This window comes from Homarus americanus, unplaced genomic scaffold, assembly GCF_018991925.1.
Source record: "Homarus americanus isolate GMGI-L3 unplaced genomic scaffold, GMGI_Hamer_2.0 scaffold367, whole genome shotgun sequence".
NCBI classification, from domain to species: domain Eukaryota; kingdom Metazoa; phylum Arthropoda; class Malacostraca; order Decapoda; family Nephropidae; genus Homarus; species Homarus americanus.
The window spans coordinates 460,327-488,296 of NW_024743709.1; the positions used below are offsets into that span (position 1 = coordinate 460,327).

Here is a 27,970-nt window from a genome sequence, read left to right on the forward strand (position 1 = left end):
AAATTATCGTCATCGACCACTGAGTCGGGAAGTTTAGTCAGTATATCCCTATCAGTTGGAGGAGAAGGTAAGGTTCGAATATGCTGTGTTCTGGGAATATTTAGTGTTGTGTGTAGTAACGAACATTGGATTACGACTCCACACGGAAGATGCAGTATTATTAAAGTGAAGGTAAGATTAAATAATCATATGAAGGTAATTAAGTAGATACGGTGAATTAATAAGCAAAGTTATACCTGTTCATTATAAAATAAGTCGTGAAGACAGGAGGTGGAAACTATTAATAAACTCGTGTTAAGTGAAATATATCCAGATGAAAGTACTTTTGCCGTTACTTTTCGAGATAACCAGAGATCTATACCGTCCCAAGGTCCTGCACTAACTTACTGTAACTTACACCGTGAACAAATACTTAATTAATTCATAAATAACAAAATCTCAAACATTAAGAGGAATTTGTTGATTTTAATTGATAACCGATCCAGTGAGAGCCATCCACTACAGGCACATTGTTAGTTTGGTACATTACACCAGGAAATATTATTGGTTCATCAAGAAGTGCTAACGTAGTGCAATAAAATAGTGATTGTATAGAAGGAATAAAGAAAGAGTTCGTGCCACAGAAAAGTATTAATACAGAGTAAATATCTAGTACAGCAAGTGTTAGTATGGATCAAGTGTTACCGGTAGTAAGCAGGAAAGTTCTAGCACAGCAGAAGCACCTGTACAACATGACGTGGGAGAATTTCGGGGAATACCTGTGTCGGCTACGGCATAATGTACTTCTATAGAATGATTTATATTGAAGGTATTACTTTATAGCTAATTTTAGTGTGACATACGGTATACAGAGACCTCTTGGCCGCATTAAGTTACCGCGATATCCTATTTATTTCGTTTTTCCGTATTCTTATGTTCTTATTTATGTTTATCGACATATTCGTGTGTTTCAGTAGGTTAAATAACTAATATGTACTTAAGCATATGTGAATGTTTGGTAATTATAAGAATTTATATATGTATTAAAATTTTTGTTTTAAAGACGAATATTTTTACTTAATGAAAAACACTTACAATGCTACGTACTGTACAATATATACAGTACGCTGCTTGACGCGAACAATATGTAACCTTAATTGACCCCATAAGTACATCGTCCAGCTTACATTGAAAACAAAAAAATATGTGAATATCCGTGTTAGATTGTATAAAAACCTGGACGAGTAACAAATTCCTAGGTTACAATGACGGTAAATGTCGTAATAAAGGGCCTTGAGTCACTTAGTGCTATTTCATCATACGCAGTGTACTAGTAAACGCCTTTAGCAGAATATGTTTGACAGCAATGTATCGTTCTCTTGTGTTGGTAGGGGGATATAGGCGATATAGATAAAGTTCTTATAATATCCGAGCAGGATAGGACTCGGAGCAACGGATTTAAGTTGGATAAGTTTAGGTTTAGGAGGGAGATAGGAAGAAACTGGTTCACAAATAGGGTGGTGGACGAGTGGAACAAGCTTAGCAACTTTTTGGTAAGTGCTGGAACTCTGGAAAGTTTCAAAAGGAGGCTGGATAGATTCATGGATGATAGAGAGTGGTAGTAACTCTCGACAGGAGCTGCCATGCACAGGCCAACCGGCCTATTGCAGACTCCTTATTTTCTTATGTTCTTATGTAGTACCTTGAAGATAACATTATATTAGAAGATACTACTGCTCAAACGTGTGCCGATAAATAAAAATCGAACATTTTGAATTTATTTTCTAAGCAAATTCGATAAATACCTACACTTGTTATGAGCCTGATACGTAAAGTCTTCTTAATTATATCTTTATTGCCCCTTCAACTGTTAGAATATGTTAATATACTCGTAGTGCAAAAGAGGTACTATGTGCGTGTCAATAGTCCACTAGTTGTACCACGCCCTATATTATAAATCTGCTTCGTCTCGTTTCCGGTCCCGTATTTTTGTTAACTCATAATTAAAGGGAAATACGGGTTAATCTCCGTTGTAAATTTTTTATAACAACCTTATTATTGTGTTTGTATTTTTATAAATCCTTTTGTGCTCATTACTGCTCGTGCGCATTGTGTGAGAAATCGCGAAATAGCACAGATCAATATGGAAATTTCCGTGACGTTTAGCATCACTAGAACATAAATTGTATCCAAGACATTGTTATATTTTGGTAATTAGTTTGGGCAGGCTGTTAGATAGATGTAATTGGCTACTTGGCCGAAAATTACCGGCTGGGCAGACTGGAAGCTACATCCCCGAGAATTCCAGGCCAGACAGACTAGAGGCCGGGGAATTCCTGGCTAAGTAGGCACTACCTAGCATCTGGGTAGTTGATTATCTTGTAAGATAATTTATTTTCAGTCCGGCTGATTAGATACGGATGAAATGGTTAACGTACAATATAACGTTTAAAACGATAAAGTTAACATTATTAATTACCAAACATATTTTCTTTTCTTCTCAAGCTTAAAGTTATTAACTGTATCGATGTCGAAGCGTTACCCTCCATAAACTTTATATACCATAAGAAATACCGACTTTTAATACACATTGAAAGCATCACCTATAATTAAAAACGCGTCCATAGCCTAGTATTATCCTGCGAATGCTATATGCTGTTTATTCACTGTGTTCACCATATAATCGTAAGCCTCACTATTATAGTCGTTTTGTGCTGTGTTCGTTGATTTCGTAAACATGAGCAGCATTCATTTCCGCCGGTTTGTCATGTGACTCATTGTGTATTTGTTGGTTGAAAATAACTTTATTTATGCTCCTACAGATCACGTAACAATATTATTATTATCATTATCACCAGGCTTTTATTGTCAACTATTTACTGTTTTTAATAACAAAATAGGAACCAGTGCGGAATTGGAATTAACACGGCAAAATCTCTATCACCATAACAAAATTAGCATTACACCATTGCAAAATCGGACATACCGAAACTAAATAGCCAACATCGTATGAAGATTAGGATTATTTTTATGGCTATCGTCGTGAGGATTTTAATACGATAATGAAAAAGTAAATCACCTTGTACTTAGGATTACTGTCTACCCTAGAAAGACGAAGAGTGCGGGGAGATGTGATAGAAGTATTTAAGTGGGTGAAAGGAATCAATAAAGGAGATATAGATAAAGTTCTTATAATATCCGAGCAGGATAGGACTCGGAGCAACTGATTCAAGTTGGATAAGTTTAGGTTCAGGAGGGAGATAGGAAGAAACTGGTTCACAAATAGGGTGGTGGACGAGTGGAACAAGCTTAGCAACTTTGTAGTAAGTGCGGGAACGCTGGAAAGTTTTAAAAGGAGGCTAGATAGAGAGTGGTAGTAACTCTCGATAGGAGCTGCCATGCACAGGCCAACCGGCCTATTGCAGACTCCTTATTTTCATATGTATTGTGTAGCAGCACGAGTACGGCTGGCATATTCTGATATAAGAAAATAGACATGATAGGAGTGGCGAGTCGGGTTTCAGGGTTTGTTTATCCGCAGTGTAGTGGCCTCTTGGCGTGTTCTAGTATTTTCGTTTATGTATCGTCATCGATTTTAGTCTCATATGATGACCTTTCTTTACAGTGTCCTAACACAGTCATCTATAAGAGTACATTTCCTAACACAGTCATCTTAGAGTACATTTCTTAACAACTGTCTACAGCGTCCAAACACAGTCATCTCTATGAGTACATTTCCTAATACAGTCATCTTAGAGTACATTTCCTAACACGGCCATTTAAGAGTACATTTCCTAACATGTACAGCGTCCTAACAGTCACCTCTAAGAGTACAATTCCCAACAGAGTCATTTGAGAGTAAAATTGTGGAAATGTGTGTGTGTTTTGTAACATCAGATATAAGAAAATAAACAAAGAATAAATCCGCGGGGTTGAGAAGAAGCACCTATCACTTCCCACTTGAGCTATGCTAACCCACCGCGTCTTGCTCTTCATTAACGCTTGGTAGATATTAACTAAAATCACCAGATAGGTAAATAGATATTATATAATGTAACACAGTTTACTTATGTGAAAGTTGACGAGTAATTATATTTATCATAAGTATTTCGATATATTAAAATAGGTTTTTAATTTATAAGATGAATATACTGTTGCTAGGGAAGGCTATAGGAATTGTGGTGGTTGTAGGAATGGTGGAAGGAGTTGTGGTTGTATTGCTAAGGGTAGGAATGGTGGTGATGGTGTTAATGATAGAAGTTGTTGTGGTGTTAATGGTGAAGTTATTAGTGGTGGTTTTGGCACCCCAGCCTTAACTAGTGACACACACAACGCACGTCTCTTGTTACTAACCAACCCAAACATGGACAGTTGAGTTGCACTGGCGCCTAACACTGGTTACCACGGCTTCCGACATCAGTTGCCACGGCTTCTGACACCAGTTGCCACGGCTTCTGAATTGTTATATGACACTGGCCATCTCGGGATAGGTTAGATTACAAGATAATGTATTGATATCTCCCCAGGCGTCAATTTACCAGTTCACTCATTACATTCATAAGAACATAAGAATGGAGGAAACTGCAGCGGGCCTATTGGCCCATACTGGGCAGTCCCATTTGCACCCAACCCCTATTGCTCATATAAGCATCCAACCTATGTTTGAAGCTATCCAGAGTATTCGAGTTAATGATGATGTTTGGTAACTTGTTCCATTCGTCCACTACTCTGTTTCCAAACCAGTGTTTACCTATTTCGCGCCTATTTACATAGTGAGGTTGGATTAACCCATGTCTTTATAATCTTTGAGGACGATGACTTTATAACCCTTTGAGGACGATGACCTGTAAAAACCAACGAGGAAGATGGCAATAAAGGTTTTAAATACGATAATATAAGCTATAATCTACAAAGGGTTAAACCATCGTAGGCAAAGGATTAAGCATAAATGTATAGTGCTCTCCTCGCTCTCTATTCTTAACAGAAATCAGGTAGATACCAGAATGATAAAGAACGGCAAAATGTGATAAAAATATGTCAAAGAAGATTCTCAGTATAACAACATAATAAAGATGATCCTCAGTATGATAACAAAGAACCTCTGTATGATAATAAAAGACCTCAGCAAGATAAATTGGTGTAACGAATATAAGGCGTTTTAAGAAGCACGGAATAGTTACCTGACTGCCATTAAAAATACGACATTGTACCGCGCCTTGGGAATAACTGCTGTACAACACAGTCTTCAGAAAAAATAAAATTGGAAAACTGTTATTTGGACACAATACGGAAAGAAATAGTGAGGAAAATATATTGAAAATTATGGAAAGAAAGAAAAAGGAAAAAAAGTCAATCAGTCAACAATAAATGAAAAAAAAATCAGGCCCGTTGTAAAGGTTGGTGGTCCGGACTCCGGGATGGGAGCTTTAAACCACACTACATATCCTATGAGTAATGATATTAAAGTTTTAACCATATTTGAGTAATTATCAATATCGTTACACCAAAGTCACCAACGACTAATGAAATCGGACAGCACCCACGTAAAAAGGTTTCAACAGGCGCAATTCTTTCATACCTTATGCTTAATGCCTCCAGCTCTTCAATATTAATCAAAATGTTTTCCATAAGCGGCCATGATCAGCATTATTTTCACCGGGAGAAATCGCTGATTGGTTGTTAGCTATTTGTGTCGCTTGGGCCTTATCGAGGTGTTAGCTCAAGTGTCATGCGCACAAACCAAAAGCAGCGTCTGCGGATATAGAATAGCTAATGCGTTAGCTATTCCGTGCATCGAAAACGCCTTACAATAACTGCCTATAGAAAATGGTGGGTGCTGCTGTAGCGTGCGGTCTACCACAGTATCCGTAGTCTACGGACTTGACCTGACTGCACCAGGACCCTAACCAACCTTGTAAAAGGGGGTCAGGTTAGGTTCATCACTTACAAAGAATATGATACGAAGTCTATATCATTAATATTATGCTACTATTCAACATCTTTATACGTTTTGTTTATATGATGATCATTAAAAAAATATTTATCACTATCACTATAAAACTATATCACTATATAATAAATAATAATATATATCAATACTAAATTGCAGCCTGCAGTGTAGATATCCCCGGTAGACCGCACGCTATAGTGTAAATGTCCCGGTAGACCGCACGCTATAGTGTAAATGTCCCGGTAGACCGCACGCTATAGTGTAAATGTCCCGGTAGACCTCACGGTAGACCGCACGCTATGTAAATGTCACCACGCTATAGTGTAAATGTCGGTAGACCGCACGCTATAGTGTAAATGTCCCCGCAGACGCTATAGTGTAAATGTACATAGACCGCACGCTATAGTGTAAATGTCCGGTAGACCGCTATAGTGTAAATGTCCGCATATAGTCCCATATAGTGTAAATGTCCCGCACGCTATAGTGTAAATGTGAAATGTAGACCTCACGCTATAGTGTAAATGTCGGTAGACCGCACGCTATAGTGTAAATGTCCAGACCGCTATAGTGTAAATGTCCCGTAGACGCACGCTATATGTAAATGTCCGGTAGACCGCACGCTATAGTGTAAATGTCCCGCAGACCGCACGCTATAGTGTAAATGTCATTAGACCGCACGCTAGTGTAAATGTCGTAGACCGCACGCTATAGTGTAAATGTCGGTAGACCGCACGCTATAGTGTAAATGTCCCACCGCATGCTATAGTGTAAATGTCGGTAGACAGCACGCTATAGTGTAAATGTCCCGGTAGACAGCGCTATAGTGTAAATGTCAGCCGCACGCTATGGTGTAAATGTCCTGTAGACAGCACGCTATAGTGTAATGTCTAGACCGCACGCTGTGTAAATGTCATAGACAGCACGCTATAGTGTAAATGTCCCGCACGCTATAGTGTAAATGTCAGCACACGCTATAGTGTAAATGTCCCGTAGACCGCACGCTATAGTAAGTAGACCGCACGCGCTATAGTGTAAATGTCGGTAGACCGCACGCTATAGTGTAAATGTCCCGGTAGACCGCACGCTATAGTGTAAATGTCCGGTAGACCGCACGCTATAGTGTAAATGTCATAGACCACGCTATAGTGTAGCCGCACGCTATAGTGTAAATGTCCCGGTGTCCGACCGCACGCTATAGTGTAAATGTCCCGGTGACCGCACGCTATAGTGTAAATGTCCCGGTAGACCGCACGCTATAGTGTAAATAGTGTCCCATATACAGCACCTATAGTGTAAATGAGACCGCGCTATAGTGTAAATGCACGCTATAGTGTAAATGTCGGTAGACCGCACGCTATAGTGTAAATGTCGGTAGACCGCACGCTATAGTGTAAATGTCGTGTAAATGAGACCGCACGCTATAGTGTAAATGTCCGGTAGACCGCACGCTATAGTGTAAATGTCCCGTAGACCACGCTATAGTGTAAATGTCCCGATAGACCGCACACTATATAGTGTAAAATGTCATAGACCGCACGCTATAGTGTAAATGTCGTAGACCGCACGCTATAGTGTAAATGTCCCGGACCCGCTATAGTGTAAATGTCAGTAGACAGCACGCTATCATCGTGTAAATGTCCCGGTAGACCGCGCTATAATGGCGCAAATAGTTTTTTTCTGCTCACTGATTCAACTAGCGGAAATTGAAGGAGAAAGGGTGCGCTGGACATGTTCTGTTCACGGTGGGGGTAGTACATCCTCCGTTATGGATGTTACGATTGTGTATGTGATTATTCAGGGACACTTCCAGGAGCTTGACATTATACATGAATCATGAATCCTTCGTAATGGTTGTATGTGTGTTCTTTTTGTGTGTGGGGGGACGGGGGTAATAATATTATTATTATTAAACTGTGGGAGCTGGTCTGTAGACATTCTTGTGACCTGATGTCGGCGCCAACAAAGTCCTTCCCACTGTCTTGATGGCCGTTGTACCTGGCTGCTAACCCGCTACCTCACTACAGCTGCAGATCCTCCAGCTCACACAGGGTGTTGGAGATGGTTCTTGTTCCTAATGATGTAATTAGGAATCATAGTTTCTCACCCGGGTGGAAAAGGGAGTCCTCATTTCTCTCCTGGTGTAGTTTGGAGTGTTTCTTGGCTTCTCATCCAGTGTTGGGGGTGGCGAGTGTACCGCGGGCTGGGTGCATCAGGTCGAGGTGTCAGGCCGCTAAGTTCAGATTGTCGCGCTAACAGTTGTTTCTTCCTTTCGAGTTGAAATTGTCACTTTTGTGTATTGGTTGTGGGTTGATCTTCAATCTTTGCACTGTACTGTTGAGGGAGGATGTTGATAAATCCAGATGGGGAAAGGGAGGGCCCGACAAACCAGGCTGGCAGCTGTCTCATAACATAAAAATTGAGGAAACTGCAGCGGGCCTATTGGCCCATACTGGGCAGTCCCATTTACACCCAACCCCTATCGCTCATATATCCATCCAACCTATGTTTGAAGCTATCCAGCGTATTCGAGTTAATGATGATATTTGGAAACTTGTTCCACTCGTCCACTACTCTTTTTCCAAACCAATGTTTACCTATTTCCCTCATAAATCTAAATTTGTCTAATTTAAAACCATTGTTACGAGTTCGCTCCTGATTGGATAGTTTTAGTACCTTTGTAATATCCCCTTTGTTCAGCCCTAACTTCCATTTATACACCTCTTATCATATCGCCCCTCACCTCTACCTCTCTCGAGGGAGTGCAAATTAAGATGCTTTAACCTGTCTCTGTACTCAACGTTGCTAATGCCCGGGATTAGTCTTGTCATTCTCCATGGTCAAGAGACCGTGCGCCGACTACACACGTCCTTACCCCATGAAGGCTGAAGGAAGTGTGTGTGGGTGTGTTGCCCCGCGAGACGAACCTCAAATCAGTTCGAAGTTAGGTTAAGTTAAGGTTCAAGTGAGTTAAGTTGTGTATTTGGTTAAGTTGATAAATTTATTTTTATTTTTATGTATGGTTTAAGTTTGGATTGGACCAAAGTTTTGACCAAGTTAAGATTCGGGAAAGTTAGTTGGAAGGATTGTCTAAGTTAGGTTTAGACTCGACTTATTGAGGTCAAGTTAGGTTATTTGGGTCAGTCAAGTTGTTCAGGAGTTAAGTTAAATTAGGCTCGGTTAGGTTACTGAGGTCATGTCCCCTACCACACCTCCGCCCACCCACCCACCCGTGTCATTTCCCATACTTTCCACCCCCTTCCCACACACCACCCACCTCCCCAGATCACCGGCTCCCACGCTCCCCCCCCACACACACCGCCCACCTCCCCGCAGATGATCTCGTATTAAACATAAGCTACACACCAAACACTAGTGACGTCACGCCTACAGTGTGTTAAACAAGAGTGACGTCACGCCTACAGTCTGCGTTAAACAAGTTAATAAATCCTAAGCTGGTTAATATCCTTCCCATCAGGCTAAATTTGTTATCCTGTGTAAGTACTCTGTGGGTGAAATCCTGGTAATGACGAAGTTCTTATAGATGGAATATGCATCATACCACACGAAGTCTGATTTAAGCAGGATTTTAGCCAAGTTCCCTCAAGTCTCGAGTCAAATATGGCTATAATGTGTTATTATTATCGTTTTGGTCATCCAGCGAGGTAAGGTCAGGTTAGGTTAGGTAAAAAAAAATATGTTTTTTCGATGGTATTTGGTTAAGTTAGGTTAAAAAAAATCGATGGTATTTGGTTAAGTTAGGCTAAAATTATGTTTTTTCGATGGTATTTGGTTAAGTTAAAATTATGTTTTTCCTTTTGAATGGTTCTGACCTTCATTTCAAATAGGTGGATGACCGGAACGATAATTTTATCCTTAATATTATACACCAACAACAAGCAATCGGTTTTTATATATCTCTCTATATATTATGAGACGTCTGCTGTTACTGGCAGGAGTAAGGCTGCAATACACACTTTGGCTAATCATCACCAAGCCCGGATAGCTCAGTCGGTAGAGCATTAGGCTTTTAACCTAAGGGTCCAGGGTTCGAGTCCCTGTTCGGGCGTAAGTTTTCAAGATTCTTATGATTATCAAGTTCATTTCAACCTGACCAGAGAGATGATGTTGGTTAGGTTAGGTTAAGTAAAGTCCAGAACAGTATGAATGAGAAGCGAATTTGAATCTTCTTTTTAAACCCAATAATGTATAGAATAATTATATAATGTGTAGGAACCTTAAGATGCTTTAACACAATGTTATGGCGAAATGATGACCTCTCGCATGACCTTGACGCTTAACCTCGGTACCCTAACGAGTGTAGGGTGTTATAATAGCAAGGTGGATAATGACCTGAGGTGGTTAATCTTGAGGTATTCCGTCTATACACGTGGATGACTGTGATCCGTCTGTCGTGGTGGTGTGTCCCTTATCACCCGCTTATGACCCATTTATCGAATCGCCTGAAAGAATAAACATCCAAACACTGCCTTAACCTAATCCCTCTCTTGTATAGGATTAAGGTGTTTTAATCCAGTGAAATAGACAGTGGTGTGTAATTTCCGGGTGATATTATTTGTCGTTAAGAAATAATGGGTCACAACTAGTTCATCTGATGGCATTTCAGGATTGTTTAACTTATTATATGCATTTCAAGGTGACTTACTAAATACAACTTAACCCAACCTTCTCTCTATTGCCTAACTTAATTTAACCTGTTTCTGTTTGTGTGTGCGTGTATGTATTGCAGTATCTATGTATTTTTGTGTATGTTATTTACATGTGATTAGGTATTTAGATTTAACGTATATGTATATTGTATCTTTGTATGTGAAGTGGTGTGAGTCACGTGGGATCATACAGTACATAACGTGTTGTAAGACCCTCGTGTTCAGGAAGTTGTGTGCGAACGTGTACTTTGGGGCGGTGATGATAGATTGCTCATGTTAGTCACACACACACACACACACACACACACACACGTACTCAAACCACACGCCAACTAAACATACAGTGTACTTTTTACCCACAAACTCCAGGAACGAGTTGCGTTATCATACTCAATAGCCTTGACTGGTTGCTGCGTTATCAAACGTTAGATTCGTGGACAAGAAAATTGTGAAGAAATATTCTCCTCAATTTTATATTAAATTATTGTTTGTATAGTTAATAATTAATATATGGGCGCAATTAGTTTTATACCTAATAATTAATGAGTACATTTCTTAGTAGTGAGTTATTAGTTTGTTAGCTGAAGTTTATAGTGTAAATTTCATTAGGAATTGATTTTGCAACGGAACTTCAACTAGCACTTGACTGACAATTAGTACTAGCACTTGGTCTTTTAACTTATAATAGCACTTGATCTTGGTCTGACAAACTTGTACTAGCACTTGACCTGACAACTACTATGACAACACACTACGCATATACTGTATACATCGTTTGTATAACTGTACTGACTATGAGGCTGACGATATATAAATAATAACGATTTTGCTGAATTTATCTATCTATCCATCTATGACGTTTTTATGAATACAGTACCTATCAACTTATCTCTTAATATCTTATGTATATATTTTATGTCTGTGTTATCTTTGTTTATAGCAGGATGGCTTTCTGACGCTGAGGTGATACAGTGTTCATAGTCTTCGTCCTACACGTCTGCCTACTCGTGGTCCACTAAGAAAGGGTAAGTAGAGAAGCACAGTTTATGCATTTCACACACTAATTATTCGTTGTTTGAGACTGGCTTTAATTATTCGTTGTTTGAGACTGGCTTTAATTATTCGTTGTTTGAGACTGGCTTTAATTATTCGTTGTTTGAGACTGGCTTTTATGTGGAAAGTGAAAATTATAAGAACACGTAATATTGATCTTATAAAAATTGTTAGGACCTTTAAATTTAAGATCCATTATTAATATGACCACAAATTTTTAGTTTGAACATTTTCATTTTACCCAAGTCTTGCTAACGATATGTCACAAATAGTAAAACAACCGGAAAGTTAAAAACAGAAAATTATAGTTTGAAAATATGATACAGTACAACAATGAAGGACTATATTTTGTTAATAAGAGTAAGAAGCAGTACATATGAACAAAAACGTTTAGAGAGTACTCTACATTGTTCCAGTCCCCAAGTTTGCAGTGTACGGTATACATAATAAACGACATAACTTTTAACACCGTGTAAGGAATACATTTCATGTTGGGGAATTGTGATTTGTGGGGCGTAGGGTAGGAGTAACTAAGAGTTGCCCTGCTGGATGCCACGTGGCCTCCTTACAGTAAGTTAAGCCTTTCCCAGTTATGACACAGGCTTACGTCATATCCCGGGAGTCTTTTTTTTTCTAGGTTCAACGCCGACACAAGATGTACAAGTATGAAATACAAACTCGTCAGAGGCGGCTGTTCACGTATCACGAGAAAACATAGCTTTTATTCAGACCAGTGTCACGTGAAGCGTTACTCATCTGTGAATCGAAACAACGTTTTTAGCATGTTACAGTCAAGCTGGAGAACTCTGGCAATATTGTAGAACTTGGCAAGGCTTCAGGGATCTTGTCCACTTTAAATCCTAATAAAAAACACAAGATCCTCGGTATTAAATATAAGCTATAGTGCTTTAGTAATTATGTTTTTTATATTATCCTCCAATAAACTTACAAATAATTCATAAAAGAACAAATAAAGCGCTGTAGAACCTCCTGCCGCAGTGATCGTACAGCAGGGAGTGGCGTACAGTACTGTGGTGTCAGTGATTGTAACGACGCGCCTAATCTTTTTTACATAAGTCATGCATGTTGTATATCATAGCTTGGTTATCAGTAGTGTATGTAAAATAGTATATTTATCTGAATAAATCGCATCTCATTTCCAGACAAGATTCTCCTAATGCAAAGAAAACGTAAAATGAAGGGACGGTTACTGGCGATTCGTATACAGGGAATTAGTGTTAGATATTTTTGCCTACAAAATTTTTGCTTCACTTATTGTCTGAGGAATTAATGTCTTAAAAAACACTTTTATATATATATATATATATATATATATATATATATATATATATATATATATATATATATGCAAGTAAATCACTGTAGGTGCGCGTGATCTAGGTATATGCTGATAACCAAGGGAAAACAGGGGAGTAGTGTAATGGTTATCATATATATATATATATATATATATATATATATATATATATATATATATATATATATATATATATATATATATATATATATATATATATATATATATAGTATATTCCTTTCTTTATTCCTATGTCATGTTTAAGTTTTCTGGTCATCCACCTTGGCTCATTCTTATTTGACCCAATTTTTCTGTATGGTATATTAAATATTTAAAAAAATATATATATATTATAGGTTCTGGGTACAGTATATTGGATGGGCGAACGTCACGCGCGGATTTAACGCTCGCAGGGTAGGAAGTGATAAAAAATATGTAGATACCCTGTACTACAGTATACGACCCTTACCTGTGACTGCTTGTCTAAAACACCAATTAAGTCATTATCATTATGTTAACCTTTACGTCGCCTGCGTGCATTCCTTCCCCTCCTGGTACACTGATTCTTATAGATTTTTTCGTAAAAGTTCACTGCTTAAATAGTGTTGAGAAGGCAGCTTAGCTTATGTAAATACTAGTATGGTACAAATAAGGCAGCCAAAATATTGTCAAAATTGAACTTATCCTTTCGTAACTAGACAGTATATAAGTGTGCGTGTGTGTCAGACATTACCTTAGATGGTAGATTCTCCATAAATACGTCTCATAGGTTCTGCATAAATGTTTTAGTCTTATAAACAGCCACTTATAACATCTAGATATGAGTAACGATACAGTATAAAGATTTTAGTTTTTGTATAATTTTTTTTAATTATACAATAGTTTTCCAGAATTAGTTGATAAACGTTACCATTAGTTGAATCGTTAACGTTACCATTAGTTGCTAAATGCGGCACATTGTGTACATATTGCTGTGCGAGTATTCGAAACTACTAGACAGTGGACCTGAACTGAACGTGTGAGGGGAACAGTGTTGTCAAGTTTAGACCTTCCGTAGTTGTAATACGGAGTATATATTCTTAAAGCATTATGTAAAGAGTTACTGTCGAATATACGATATTGAATATGACAAATCGTGTATATTACGTATGGTTGTGAAATAACTTTACAATAATTACCAAGTTATTGACGTGCCAGCAAAGACTGTGATGGTATTGGCAACACAACAGCCAACGTCCACAACGTGAGCCCAGTCACTCAGTCTACAGCTAGCACCTGGTGGAGTAGGAGGTGGTGAGCGTATTTTCAAGATATTTCGTCCAGGTGGGCGTTCTGAAGCACGTAATTAAGGTAATATTTCATGAAAATCGTTAAGAAACATGGTAGCACAAAGTCTGTTGTGTATAATAAGTTGAATATTGTTTAGTGGGCCCAAAGATAAAGTGAAGTGAAAGTGTAGGATGTGGCATCACGTTGTTGCCTGTGACTACTTGCAACATTTAATACAAATATTATCGTTTGCTTGCGATATTCCATTTAATAATTACTTATCCAATATTATTTTAATTTATGTTTAGTGTACGTACGTAGAATCTTAAGTTAACGATTAAATGACATGATAGTGTTCTCATAGAAGGCTGATCCCTTGGTGACGTCTTTTGAAGCACGATACCGATTAATGATTAATTTTATAAAACGTGTTAACAAGGCAAACCAGTTAAAAGGTGTTCATGCAAGTCGAGAGGGTTGTGTCTCTTGACTAATGTTGCATTTCGTGGAATTTGTACTTGAAATAGGGAAGATTCAGGCGTAATTTATTGTGTACCGGATATAAATATTTCTTGCCTTATCATTGATGCTGAATAGTTTGTGAAAGGATAAAATTGTGATAAAAGTTATGTTTGTTGGTTTTTAGCAATTAACGTGTATGGTGTAGAGTACTTTACTATTACAGTGACTTGGGTTAATACAGGTGGCCTGGCTGGAACCCCAAAGTCAGAAAATAAAACATTCTGGAAAAATTTAGGAAAGTATTTGTTTAATGGCTGTGGATCCTTTTTTATGAGAATAGGGTATTTTGTGAGTGTATTTAGTTGTGTTTTACCCTAATCTAACATTTTTGGGGGGCAAATGAACGAAGTTTGTAAAAAAAAAAATACAAAATTCGCTCATTTACGCAAGAAATGAAGGTCAGATTTGAATAAAACACATCTAAATACATAAAAAATATTCTCAATAATATTTAAATTTCCGAATCACTGACCTAACTTAACTAAACACACCTAACCAAACATAACCTAACCAAACATAACCTAACCTCAAATCTGAACCTTTATTTTTATTGTTTTAATAATCCTAGAATAACCAAATACCAAAATTTTGCTGCAGCCATTACCTAAACGGATATTAACTGTTTAGGTCACCCGGGGAATTGGTTCAGTAAATTTTGATATCTAAATACAGGGATGACAAACTAAAATTTTCCCAAATATTACACTAGTATAGAAGAATCAATGTCAAGATATTTTGGGGTTTACTCCTGTGAAGAAGCAGGTAGGCTGTGATTTCTACACCACTAGTGCTTTTCCAAATCTATCCATGAGGGAGCATTGTATGTATGAAGATCAGGGCCCACATCCAGTTCCATAGAAGTAAATTGAAAGCAGTGGGAATAGCATACGTATATCACATGTTGATATGGACACTACAGAGTGAGGAATACCGTTTTGTTTTTGATCTATGTGTAGTTTTGGGTTACAGACAGTGAAAGGTAGAAATACAGAAATCCATATACAAGGGCAATTCAGTAAGTAACAAGACAAATGACTGTAACTGGAGAAGTAATGATTTATTATTAATGATCATACCTATTTTAGCACACAATCTCCCTCTACAGCTATGCATTTGTCCATCTTTTTACAAGTTTTCTTATTCCTGTGGTGTAAGATTCTATCTGCCGACTCTGGATTCAATTTCGGATTTCTTTCTTCACCTGTTCATTATTAAAAAAATGCATTCCATGTAAAACTGTTTTGAGCGGACTAAATATGTGGTAGTCTGATGGTGCGAGATGTGAACTCTGCAGGGTGTGGCAAAGTCACCCCCAAATTTCCACTTGATGTTCTGGTGCACTATGGGTGTTGAAACTTCAACTGGTTGTCCAGCATGATCTTTGTTCGCAATGCTTGTTCGACCAACCTTGAATTGTTCAACCCACTTGTACATGTTCGCTCGACTGATGCAATTGCTTCCATATTGAAGTGACATTCTGCTATGAATTTCACTTGGTTTTATCCCTTCCAAATTAAAAAAATAAATAAAAAAAATCATTTTTCTTCCAAAGTACAAAATTCAATTGGAGCGCTCATTGTTACTGCAAAATTTACTTGAGACTAATCGAATGAACTGCCCAAACAAAACAATTGAACGACCCTTGTATATTAACCCATTTATATTGTCACTGGAAATTATAACTAGGTAAACTATCTGAGAATCTCTAGTACTCTTTAATGAAAAATAACTTTAAAGGCACATATACCCAACCTAATCTTCCCTTCATTTTTTTCTAAAAAGGATAACTAGCAGAATAAGAAATGAAATTCCGTAGAAAATTACTCGGTAAAAATATAATAAAAACAAAAATTGTATCAGTAAAGTTTAGAATTAGTTGATATTGATAGTGTTAGTTACATGACTCGCGAGGTCATCTTAAGATTGTATCTTGCGCTTGTGAGACCTCACCTGGATTACGCAGTTCAGTTCTGGTCACCGTATTACAAAATGAATATAGAATCCTTGGAACATAAGAATGGAGGAAACTGCAGCGGGCCTATTGGCCCATACTGAGCAGTCCCGTATACACCCAACCCCTATTGCTCATATAAGCATCCAACCTATGTTTAAAGCTATTCAGCGTATTCGAGTTAATGATGATATTTGGTAACTTGTTCCATTCATCCACTACTCTGTTTCCAAACCAGTGTTTACCTATTTCACGCCTAAATCTAAATTTGTCTAATTTAAAACCATTGTTACGAGTTCGCTCCTGGTTGGATAGTTTGAGTTCCTTTGTAATGTCCCCTTTGTTTAGCCCTGACATCCATTTATACACCTCTATCAGGTCGCCCCTCGCTCTACGTCTCTCGAGGGAGTGCAAATTAAGATGCTTTAACCTGTCTATACTCAAGGTTCCTAATGCCCGGGATTAGTCTTGTCATTCTCCTCTGAATTCTTTCCAATGATTCTATATCCATCCTGTAATACGGTGACCAGAACTGAACTGCGTAATCCAGGTGTGGTCTCACAAGCGCAAGATACTGTTTTAGGATGACCTTGCTAGTCTTGTAACTAACACTCCTTTGTATGAACCCAAGTACTTTATTAGCCTTGTTACGAGCAAAAACACATTGTTTACTTGGCTTAAGGTTCCTACTTATCATTACTCCTAAATCTCTATCGCAGTCAGATTTCTCTATGGCATCGTTGTTCATCTGGTATCTGGTTTCCCTGTTTACATCTCCTATACCGAGTACTTTACATTTGTCCACGTTGAATTTCATCTGCCATTTTTCAGACCATTCGAAAAATTTGTTTAGATCTTCCTGTAGTTTTGCGGAGTCCTCATCAGATTTAATAGCACGTCCTATTTTAGTGTCATCAGCAAATTTACTTATGTTGCTGTCTATGCCAATATCTATGTCGTTTATGTATATAATAAATAACAATGGTCCAAGTTCTGAGCCTTGGGGAACTCCACTTGTGACGTTGCTCCAATGGGACTTAGTGCCGTTAATGCTCACTCGCTGTTTCCTATCCTGTAACCACGCCCTAATCCATTTAAGGATGTTACCTTTGATGCCATGTGCTTTTACCTTTCTAATTAGTCTTTCGTGGGGGACTCTGTCGAAGGCTTTGCTAAAGTCGAGATATACCACATCATAATTGTGCCCCTCGTCCACCGATTCGAAAACTGATGAAAAGAATGTAAATAGATTAGTTAGACAAGAACGTCCGCTTGTGAAGCCATGCTGGGAATCATTGATCAATCGGTGCTTCTCCAGGTGATTTCGTATCGAGTTTGAAATGATTGCTTCCAGTAATTTGCCTACTATTGATGTTAGACTGATTGGGCGGTAGTTAGAGGATAGTGATCTATCCCCCTTCTTGAAAATCGGTATTACATTCGCTATCCTCCAGGATTCTGGTACTACAGAATGACAAGACTAATCCTGGGAATTAGGAACCTTGAGTATAGAGACAGGTTAAGGCATCTTAATTTGCACTCCCTCGAGAGATTTAGAGCGAGGGGCGACATGATAAAGGTGTATAAATGGAAGTCAGGGCTAAACAAAGGGGACATACAAAGGAACTCAAACTATCCAACCAGGAGCAAACTCGTAACACTGGTTTTAAATTAGATATAGGCGTTAAATAGGTAAACACTGGTTTGGAAACAGTAGTGGATGAATGGAACAAGTTACCAATTATCATCATTAACTCGAAGACTCTGGATAGCTTCAAACATAGGTTGGATGCTTATATGAGCAATAGGGGTTGGGTGTAAATGGGACTGCCCAGTATGGGCCAATAGGCCCGCTGCAGTTTTCTCCATTCTTATGTTCTTATATCAGCTCTATTACACCCAATGCAAGCTGTTAAGTTAAAATGCCAAGATACCCAGCTACTGTACAAAGCTACACTGAAATATATTTCTGTATAGTATATGCTAAAATTTAAGGACTTGCCTGGGTTATCCATTCACCTAAGGAAAACTCTTTAGAAAAGAAATCTCTGTAAAGATTATATTTATGCCATAATGGGAATTTGGTAATGAAAAAAAAAAGGATATTCTATGTTAGCGTGCTGATTTGATTGGATATGGCCTTGACTTCTGTGGGAAATGTATATTTAAAGAGATGCAACCATGAATCACAAAGTGGTCAGGGCTTTGAAAGTGAAGTCAAGTGTGGGATAAAAAAAAAATGAAAACCTGACTCAACCTTGTCTAACATAGGAAAGTCCTAATCCTATAAAAGGCTTACCTTAATAAACTTATAGTGGAAGAAACGGTTATTATTTTAAAAATTTTTTTGCGTATTTTCGGTGTTTAGCTCATGAGGGAGGCATCAACACTATTGAATATTTGTAGTTAAAATTTTTGCCCATTAATAAATTTCCCAAAAGATTTGAAGTGTCCTCTGATTGGTTCAGCAGGTCATGTAAAGTTCACGTGAAGGAGATTTTAATTTACAATATCTCGCATAAATTTGTTTAACGACCTGAAACTCCATCAATATTCTTGCATCGTCTTGTCCAGATCACGTCCAACCTTTATAAACACTAGGTTGTGTACAAAACCAGGTTCACCAATTCACTTTAACGTTGCCATCACATAAATAAGTTAAGATTGTTGGTATGAAAGGTTAGGTAAGGTTTTAAATTTTTCCCTCCACATTCTCCCACTCTTCAAAGTCCTTCCCACTTTGGAAGAAATCATTTTTGTTTCTAGTATGAAATAGGTCATACAGTATATCCTTTATATCCCACAGATACAGAGGTCATATTCATTCAAATCACCCATGAAAAAAAAAAGATAAATAACGACTGTAGTTTGGTTATTAAATTCCCATTATGGCATTAAAAATAATATTTAGGGTGGTTATTCTTTAGGTAAAAAAAAACTAGGGTGGAGAACTTAACGGTGATCCCTTACTTCTGTGTACACTTATAAGGGTAACACAGTTAGTTGATGTGATGGTTGTTGTGCTGTACTGGTTCTTTTCACTCACAATTTCGACAATATATGATGTGGTCTGGCTGAAAGCATGTAGAAGACCCCTTGCAACCACCGTTCATTACTGCCCTTGACATATTACCGTAATAAATGGAGAAACGTTATATTAGAGGAAAAGAATCAATATTGAAAGTCACGTCATAAGATATATTAATCTTAGATTTTGCATTGAAGGCAAGTGTTTATCCTGAAAAGGATAAATGTGAAAAAACAGTGGTTTTGTAATTTTGTTTAACATAAACAATTTCCATTCGGGGGAGGGTATTGTGGGGGTCTTTTGTAACAGCTGCGGTACCATATATATTAACATTTAATTAAATTTTATATTTTCCATAGATTTTGCTAATTGTATTTAAATTTTTTCCTCGTGTTTATTGAACATGCTCAGTGAAAATATAAATTATTGTGTGGACTTTACTATAATATAGGGTAATACCTGTACTGTATCGGGAGACCCAAATGTATACAGTACAAATACATTATTTTATTTCTTATAAACACCGTTGACCTACTTTAAGACATTTACAATCCCTGGGATCTGTATGAAACCAAACCCCCATGGATTGGGAGAATTGCTGTATTTATAAAACTAAACTTATGAGTATGTAATTCAATATTAAAAGTATTCTTCTTTACAGGTCTCTTCTGCGATCTGTGGTGTTCCACAAGTGACGGCTAGAAGGGCTGCTCTACAAGCAACCACCCTCTTCCTCCCATTTTTGCTGATTGGCTCTCCTGGTGTGGGTTGTCACCACATTGGGTAAGTTGGTCAGCTACTCACCACTATCCTTGAGAAGAATCTGTTTGTTTAATGCGGGTTGTCACCGCATTGAAGGAATAGAAAACTTCATCCCATACACCTGACCCAAGGGTCAGTTGATAAACCAGGTAAATTCTCCAACTGAATACTTCATTTCAAAGCACCGAGATGGTTGCTTCATATAAAACTGGGAATCCTGTGCGTTCATTTGTTCGTGTGCCAGGAAGTGGGACAGACAAGAAGGCAAAGTCTCTATGCTGGGACCTTTCACGCTCCTCAACAGTTGCTGCAGCTGTCCAAGTTGAACCAACACTTCCATCAGCAATCACAATAACAACATTGATAAAGTCATCAGAATCCACCAAGGAAGATGGCAAAACTGGTTATGAGGACGAAGTGACTGTTGCTCAGCCTGCCAGTCAAACTGAGGAATTAAGGCATAATCAATCGGAAGATGATTCAAGACCAGCAGATGTTGCCAAGGCAGCTGGCAATGAAATTCAAGGAGCTGTGGCACAGACGACAACCCCCACTGCAGTATCATCGCAGTCAGATGACAATTCAGATGTTAAGTCTGGAGGGAGAAATGATAGATCAGAGGTAAACACACGCAAAAGGCCATACACAGTGGAGCCTGAAGAAGGAGACCAAAATGAATCGAGTAGCAGTGAGCCTCGAGCAAAGTTTGCCTGTGTGTGTGGAAAAACAAGAGAAAGCAGTTCCGTGGACGATCCTACCACGGTTATGTCGCCAAAAATCCAAGAAACAAAGGTAAAAGAGTCTGTTTCAGCGGAGGTATCCAAGCTAGCACAAGAGCTTGAGCAAGTGAGACAACAAAATCAAGAGCTCCAGAAGCGATTGAAACTATTTCATGAGCTGTTCAACGACAAAAAGCGATTGGCTCTGGTGGTAAAACATTTGGGTGTATCAGTCAACTAAAAATGAATAAACATGTTGTTATTAAACATGTTATGCTACCTTTCTAATAGAAACTTAAGAGCAGGACACATGGTTTCACATTAATGATTTATGAATCTTCTAGTGACATTTGTAACAATGATTAAAATTAAATTTATGATTTTTTTTTTTTTACTTTTGGAGTTGTACAGTGTGTCTCAGGTTGTGCACCTTAGCTTTATTAGTTCCTTTTTATGCTTTTCCGTGTGAAGGAATGGTAGCATATCTATTGAGATATACAGCACTAACTCCTGAGTAAGAAATTGAGAGGTGTGAGGTCTGGGGACCTTGGTGGCCATTTGATTAATCCTTGTTGCTCAATTTTCATTAAATTGTTAAAATTTCCTCACCCAAATAAGAACATTAATTTTCTTATGGGATGTGGACAAATAGAAACCCAGTAGAAAAGGTTCCTTGTGGGTCACATTGGCTTCATCAGTCCACACCCTTGGATAATGAACTAAACTTGGGTACTGTGAGGAATTGTGCATTTTTTCTTGCCATGTCAGGGGACACTGAAGATGAGGCATTGTTTACACAGCATTAATTGGTGTAAAGTTGATTTTAGTAAAACCAGTACCGGTACTGTACAGTACTTGTGATGATCACCAATTACAGTATCATAAAAATCGTGAGTTAATAATAAAGACTCTGTATCTAATTATTGGTTAGTGTATTGAGATATACTCTACTGTAAGAAAAATACAAGTTGTTTTCCTTCAAGCACTATGGGTATTAAATTCATGTAACTATTAAGATACTGTACCAGGATGGTCGCCCGATGCAGCAATGTATAAAATGTTAAGCATTCTCAGTGATCCATGGAGAAGCCATTGTTAACCTATTTCCTTTCCTATTTTTGTTGAATAGCCTTGGTATTCTGTAGTCCTAAACAATAAACAAAGCCATACTGTATTGATGATATCCATTTAATGTTTTCCCAAGTAAAATCATAAACTTAGATTGAGAATTTTGCCCCCTTATACCGAATTATTATAATTTTATTCAAGTGTTTAGGTTTCTTCCTCCTTCTAGTCGTTCATATAAGTTTGAGTACAAAGAAAGACAAAAGTCGTGTCATGAAATTTGGTGAAAACATGTGCCAAAGGGCTAAACTTTTGGTTTGCTCTGCCTTGTGGTAGGGGGCTCTCATAATGTTTCACGAGTTATATTTAATCTTCGGATAAAACCGCGACACAACTTTTGTCTTTGATTGTACAGGTACACTTATATTTCCGACATTTATTATGGTATGAAGGCAAACTTCCATTTATTGTATCACTTCATTAACTAATAAGAGATTACTTGGTGATTAAATGGATCAGAATCCAAAAACAGAACATAGGAATATTATACATGGTGCCTCATAGGTTACTTGCCTTATGAAAATAACTGTTCCTCTTTTATTCAGGTGAGGCAATCATAAATCAACAATGATGCCATATTTATGTTGACACTAAAGGGAAGTCGCCTTGATATTCATGTATGGAATGTTAACGGACTCTTTCCTCTCGTTAATTTTTGTCGTCCTTGTTGATATAATGGGATCTTCTCCCCTGAAAAATTAATAAAAGGAAATGTGACCCGTGAGACTCCTTATATTGTACAGTACTGTAATATTTATATTTTTTTTTCGAAACATTTTGCTTGCTCAGCGTTCTTTTCTTTAAGGCATTGGTGCTACCCAAATACTTAGAATGAAAAAGATTTGATTATATTTTGACAAATTAAAAAGTTTTGAAAATGGGCTTCATGAAGTTGATGGAAACCTTTATGATAATAGGAAGTAACATAGGAATCAGTATCTTTACAGTTGGCTTTTTAGTTAGATAAAGATGTTAAAAGATAGGATGGCCTCAAGCTAAATATCCCAGTGCTTAAATGTTTGGCTGATTTTGTATTACATTACTTTCTTTTAGCAAGGAACTATTTTTTTGTGTCATATATGTCACCGATGATTCCATGTGGCGAGGAGTCGGTTATCCAGTGTGGCGAGGTGCCAGTGTTCTATAATGATTTGTCATTAAATCCATGTGGCTAGGTGCCAGTTATCCAGTGTGGCGAGGTGCCAGTTATCCAATGTGGCGAGGTGCCAGTTATCCAGTGTGGCGAGGTGCCAGCGTTCTATAATGATTTGTGTCATTAAATCCATGTGGCTAGGTGCCAGTTACCCAGTATGGCGAGGTGCCAGTTATCCAGTGTGGCGAGGTGCCAGCGTTCTATAATGATTTGTGTCATTAAATCCAAGGTGCCAGTGTTCTATATGATTTGTCATTAAATCCATGTGCCAGTTATCCAGTGTGGTGAGGTGCCAGTGTTCTATTATGATTTGTCATTAAATCCATGTGGCGAGTGCCAGTGTTCTATATTGATTTGTCATTAAATCCATGTGGCTAGGTGCCAGTTATCCAGTGTGGCGAGAAGTGTGCCAGGTGTGTTCCATTAAATCCATGGCGGGTGCCAGTTATCCAGTGTGGCGGTGCCAGTTATCCGAGTGCCAGTGTTCTATATGATTTGTGTCATTAAATCCATGTGTGCTTATCCAGTGTGGTGCCAGTTATCTGCCAGTTATCCAGTGTGGCGATTGTTCTATTATGATTTGTGTCATTAAATCCATGTGGCTAGGTGCCAGTTATCCAGTGTGGCGAGGTGCCAGTTATCCAGTGTGGCGAGGTGCCAGTTATCCATTGTGGCGAGGTGCCAGTGTTCTATTATGATTTGTGTCATTAAATCCATGTGGCGAGGTGCCAGTTATCCAGTGTGGCGAGGTGCCAGTTTTTTCTGTGAATGTTGTGGGTGCATCACCCAGGGCATTATTATACACTTGTTCATTACATCTATTCTGTATTAGGTTTTGTAATTTATTATGGAAAAGAATATACCACAAATATTTATGAACTGATAATACTATTAACTTATCATAACTGCAAAAATTTATATTGATATTTGGTTAAGACAGAAGTTTTATTTTGTTATGTTTTGTGGTGTATTTAATTTTTGCTTTGTTAGTTATTATAAGTTGAAGGAGTCTGCCTGTGGTCCAGTCAGTTCCCTCATCCATCGAATTTACCGTGGCCGAAGGACATTTGGCCGACGGACAGTTGATTTATTTTTTATTTTTCTTTCTTCTTTGCAATGTATTTTTTGCACATTTACTAAAGGATAAAAGATATTTATTGTAATGTAAATGCTTCTTTGCAATGTATTTGCTTTATAAAACAAAGGATAAAAAGATGACAATTTCAATGTGATACATTTGCATGATATAGTTTTTTTTTATGTTACTTTTAAGACCATGGAATTCATACCAACGACAAGAGGAGGAAGATGGCATTTGCTTGAAGGCTACGCCTACATCGTTGATAAACGGAAAGACAATGTAATATATTGGCGATGTGAATGCAAAGGAAGTTGTTGGGGACGATTGAAAACAGAAGACGACGTTATTCAAGGAGAAGCAAGTAATCACTCACGTCCTCCTGATGCTGGACGTAACCTGTCCTTGAAAACAGTAAAGAAAATTAAAGAAAGAGCCTGACAGTTGGGAGGAAGTGACATCGACTATTATACAAAACTGCACCAGTGAGTACCCACTTGATGCTGCAGGTGCTCTTCCTATGAAAGAAACTCTGGCAAGAATGGTGCACAGACAACGCATGGCACCAGACGGGGACTTATTAACTGACGACTTACGGAAATCAATTAGAGGAGAAGACTTTGTCATCCATTAAAGTGACAACCTGCTAATTCTGTCAACACCTCGAAACTTACAGCTTCTTGCTTTCAAAGACCACTGGTCAACAACTTCCTTTGCGTTCACATCGCCAATATATTACATTGTCTTTCCGTTTATCAACGATGTAGGCGTAGCCGTCAAGCAAAAGCCATCTTCCTCCTCTTGTCGTTGGTATGAATTCCATGGTCTTAAAAGTAACATAAAAAAAAACTATATCATGCAAATGTATCACATTGAAATTGTCATCTTTTTATCCTTTGTTTTATAAAGCAAATACATTGCAAAGAAGCATTTACATTACAATAAATATCTTTTATCCTTTAGTAAATGTGCAAAAAAAAAATTGCAAAGAAGAAAGAAAAATAAAAAATAAATAAAAAATGCCATATGTCCATTCAGCCAAATGTCCGTTCGGCCAGATGTCTGTTTGGTCAAATGTCCGTCGGTGAAATGTCCGTCGGCCATCTGTCCGGGAGCCAAATTTACACTTTATTCGTTAAACTGCAGTTGATATTGTTCTCAAGTCGTAGGTGGCACTGACGATGTTTGCCTTTTATCATAACTTGATCCTGGCACTTATTGAATGTTGTACAGGTAACCTGCACTTTGATACACAATACTTTAAAACCTGTTGTACTTTCAGGGCTTCTCTTATGTAATGTACATGACTTTGGTTGTGAACATCCTCAGTGTCATTGACTTAATTTGTAAGGAAAAAATTAGTACTTGACTAGCAAATGCCTTTTCTTCCAGCTGCTGCTTTCTTATCTAGAACAAGATGTTCACAGTAAAGCATGAGGGTAAAATTAGTTATAAAATTTAATAAAAAAAATGTTTACTGAAAATAGTATTTAAGCTTTTTCAGCAGTATTAAATATCTTGGTAGCTGCTGTTCTAAGGATATAATGATAATTGTAGTTGAATGAATGTAATTAATATATTGTATACTGTACACCTTTGTATGTTTTGTGCATTATATACTTACTCCTCCAGCTATTTATGTATGATACAAGTGCCAGTCATGTACATTTTGGTGAATATATCACTAAGTAAGTACAGCAGTTCTCTACTAGGTTGGAGTTTCCTTAAGCTGCGGTCACACGAGAGTTTCTCCCGGAATAAATCCACCATAGGGAAAATGTCAGAGTAATGAAAAATAATAAAACTGTAATAAGGGTAAATCACGACAGGAATTTCATTTGACTCTGGGAGTACAGTACAGGGTACTTGCATCACTTATGTATACAAATATTGCCTGGACGCTAGTCATTTTATATATATATGCAAGTAAATCACTGTGGGTGCACGTGATCCAGGTACATAATGATAACCACAAGGAAAGAAGAAAACACGAAGTTCCCAAGCGCTTTCGTGCAATTCACATCTTGTTTAGCAGGACCACACATCTCACTAAAGCGGTTAATGCTGCCATCCTGCTCTCCAACTGAGCTCAAACATGCTGCATGAGCTGGGCGCCTGGCTGATGGTTCCTTTTGCCAGTGTGCGGATCACACCATTAACTTATTGCCTGTGGATAAACTGCTATCATGGATATCTTGCACGGAACACTAGTGTGACCGTTAAGCTACAGTCATACTAGAGTTTTAAGAGTTTTCTGTGCAATAAATCCATAAGTTAATGGTGTGATCCGCACACTGGCCAAAGGAACCATCAGCCAGGCGCCCAGCTCAAGCAGCATGTTTGAGCCCAGTTGGAGAGCAGGATGGCAGCATTAACGCTTTAGTGAGATGTGTCGTCCTGTTAAACAAGACCAAAATTGAATAAATAAATAAAATTGTAGCGTCCAGGCGATGTTTATATTCAAAAGTGAAACAAGTACAGTACTGATGAGTTGAATGAAATTCACGTCATGATGTATTGTTCATTTACCATGACATTTTTGCTCGTGTTTTGTTATTGATCTAATACACTTTTTATATTTTTGTATGTTTTGGCGTTAAAAAGAAAAAAATAATGTGGTGTAAATTTAATAAATACAATATTCTCTACAACAAATGTCAACCCACAGTACTGACGCTCAGTATCGTCCCACTTTTGACAACAAATAAGTTGTCTCTGAAAAATCAACACTACGGTGGATTTATTCCGGGAGAAACTCGTGTGACCGCAGCTTTATTAGCACTTTATTTTATGATTTTTTAATTTTGCCTCTGCTAAATCAATACAAAACCAAGTATTGTACTGTAGTATCAGAAATAATTACCCTAAGTTTAAACTACTGTATAAGCCAAACTTATTTGTTGAAAACTGTTGAATGAGGTCAAGAAAGTTACATTGTATATATATAACTAGACTTTCGTTTGATCTCACAAAGTTGTGCACGTTTTGGTATTGGTAAAACACGATACCTTGAGACGTATTTATATAGACTATAGCACTTAAGATTTTCTGGTTTACAATGTTAATACTTAAGTATTGAGGTTATGGTTTACAATATTAATGCTTCCATAAAGGAATATATTATGTAAAGGATTGTTCTGTAGTTATTATTGCAAACTAATACAGGTCCCTCAGAGTACGGTAATGGAAACCTGTTGAGATGATGTCTGTAACAAGTACGGCAGACTGTACTGGACAAAAATTTTTCTGTAATCCCATTAAGACAAAAATATTAGAAACTAGAATTTGTGGAAAAAGTGCCACTACATTCATGTCAATATACTGTAGTATATTTGTTTTGTATATACATATACTGTATATTAAATAAAAATTTCACTAGTATATTTACAGTATATT

General features: G+C 37.7%; 1 protein-coding gene and 1 non-coding gene across 25 annotated transcripts; both read left to right on the plus strand.

Moving 5' to 3' along the window:
* LOC121877374 lies at window positions 1–27,955 on the plus strand. Of its 24 annotated transcripts, none has more exons than XR_006090990.1 (8): window positions 2–67; window positions 11,537–11,621; window positions 14,165–14,317; window positions 20,399–23,473; window positions 23,519–23,590; window positions 23,638–23,685; window positions 23,786–23,874; window positions 24,103–27,955. XR_006090990.1 is itself a non-coding variant. In XM_042383110.1 (4 exons), the coding sequence occupies exon 4, from the start codon at window positions 20,689–20,691 to the stop codon at window positions 21,457–21,459; it is 771 nt and encodes a 256-aa protein (XP_042239044.1). In that variant the 5' UTR covers window positions 51–67; window positions 11,537–11,621; window positions 14,165–14,317; window positions 20,399–20,688; the 3' UTR covers window positions 21,460–23,500. The 24 variants fall into 24 exon arrangements, 1 of the variants encoding a protein (XP_042239044.1); XR_006090989.1 differs by having other exon boundaries at window positions 3–67; window positions 23,662–23,685; XR_006090978.1 differs by having other exon boundaries at window positions 6–67; window positions 23,519–23,685.
* Trnak-uuu lies at window positions 9,923–9,995 on the plus strand. Its single transcript has one exon. It is a non-coding gene; the product is annotated as a tRNA-Lys (tRNA).
* Window positions 27,956–27,970: the final 15 nt, after the last annotated feature.

Coding starts and splice junctions, on each gene's coding strand:
- LOC121877374 (XM_042383110.1), top strand. CDS start 20,689: ATGGTTGCTTCATATAAAACTGGGAATCCTGTGCGTTCATTTGTTCGT.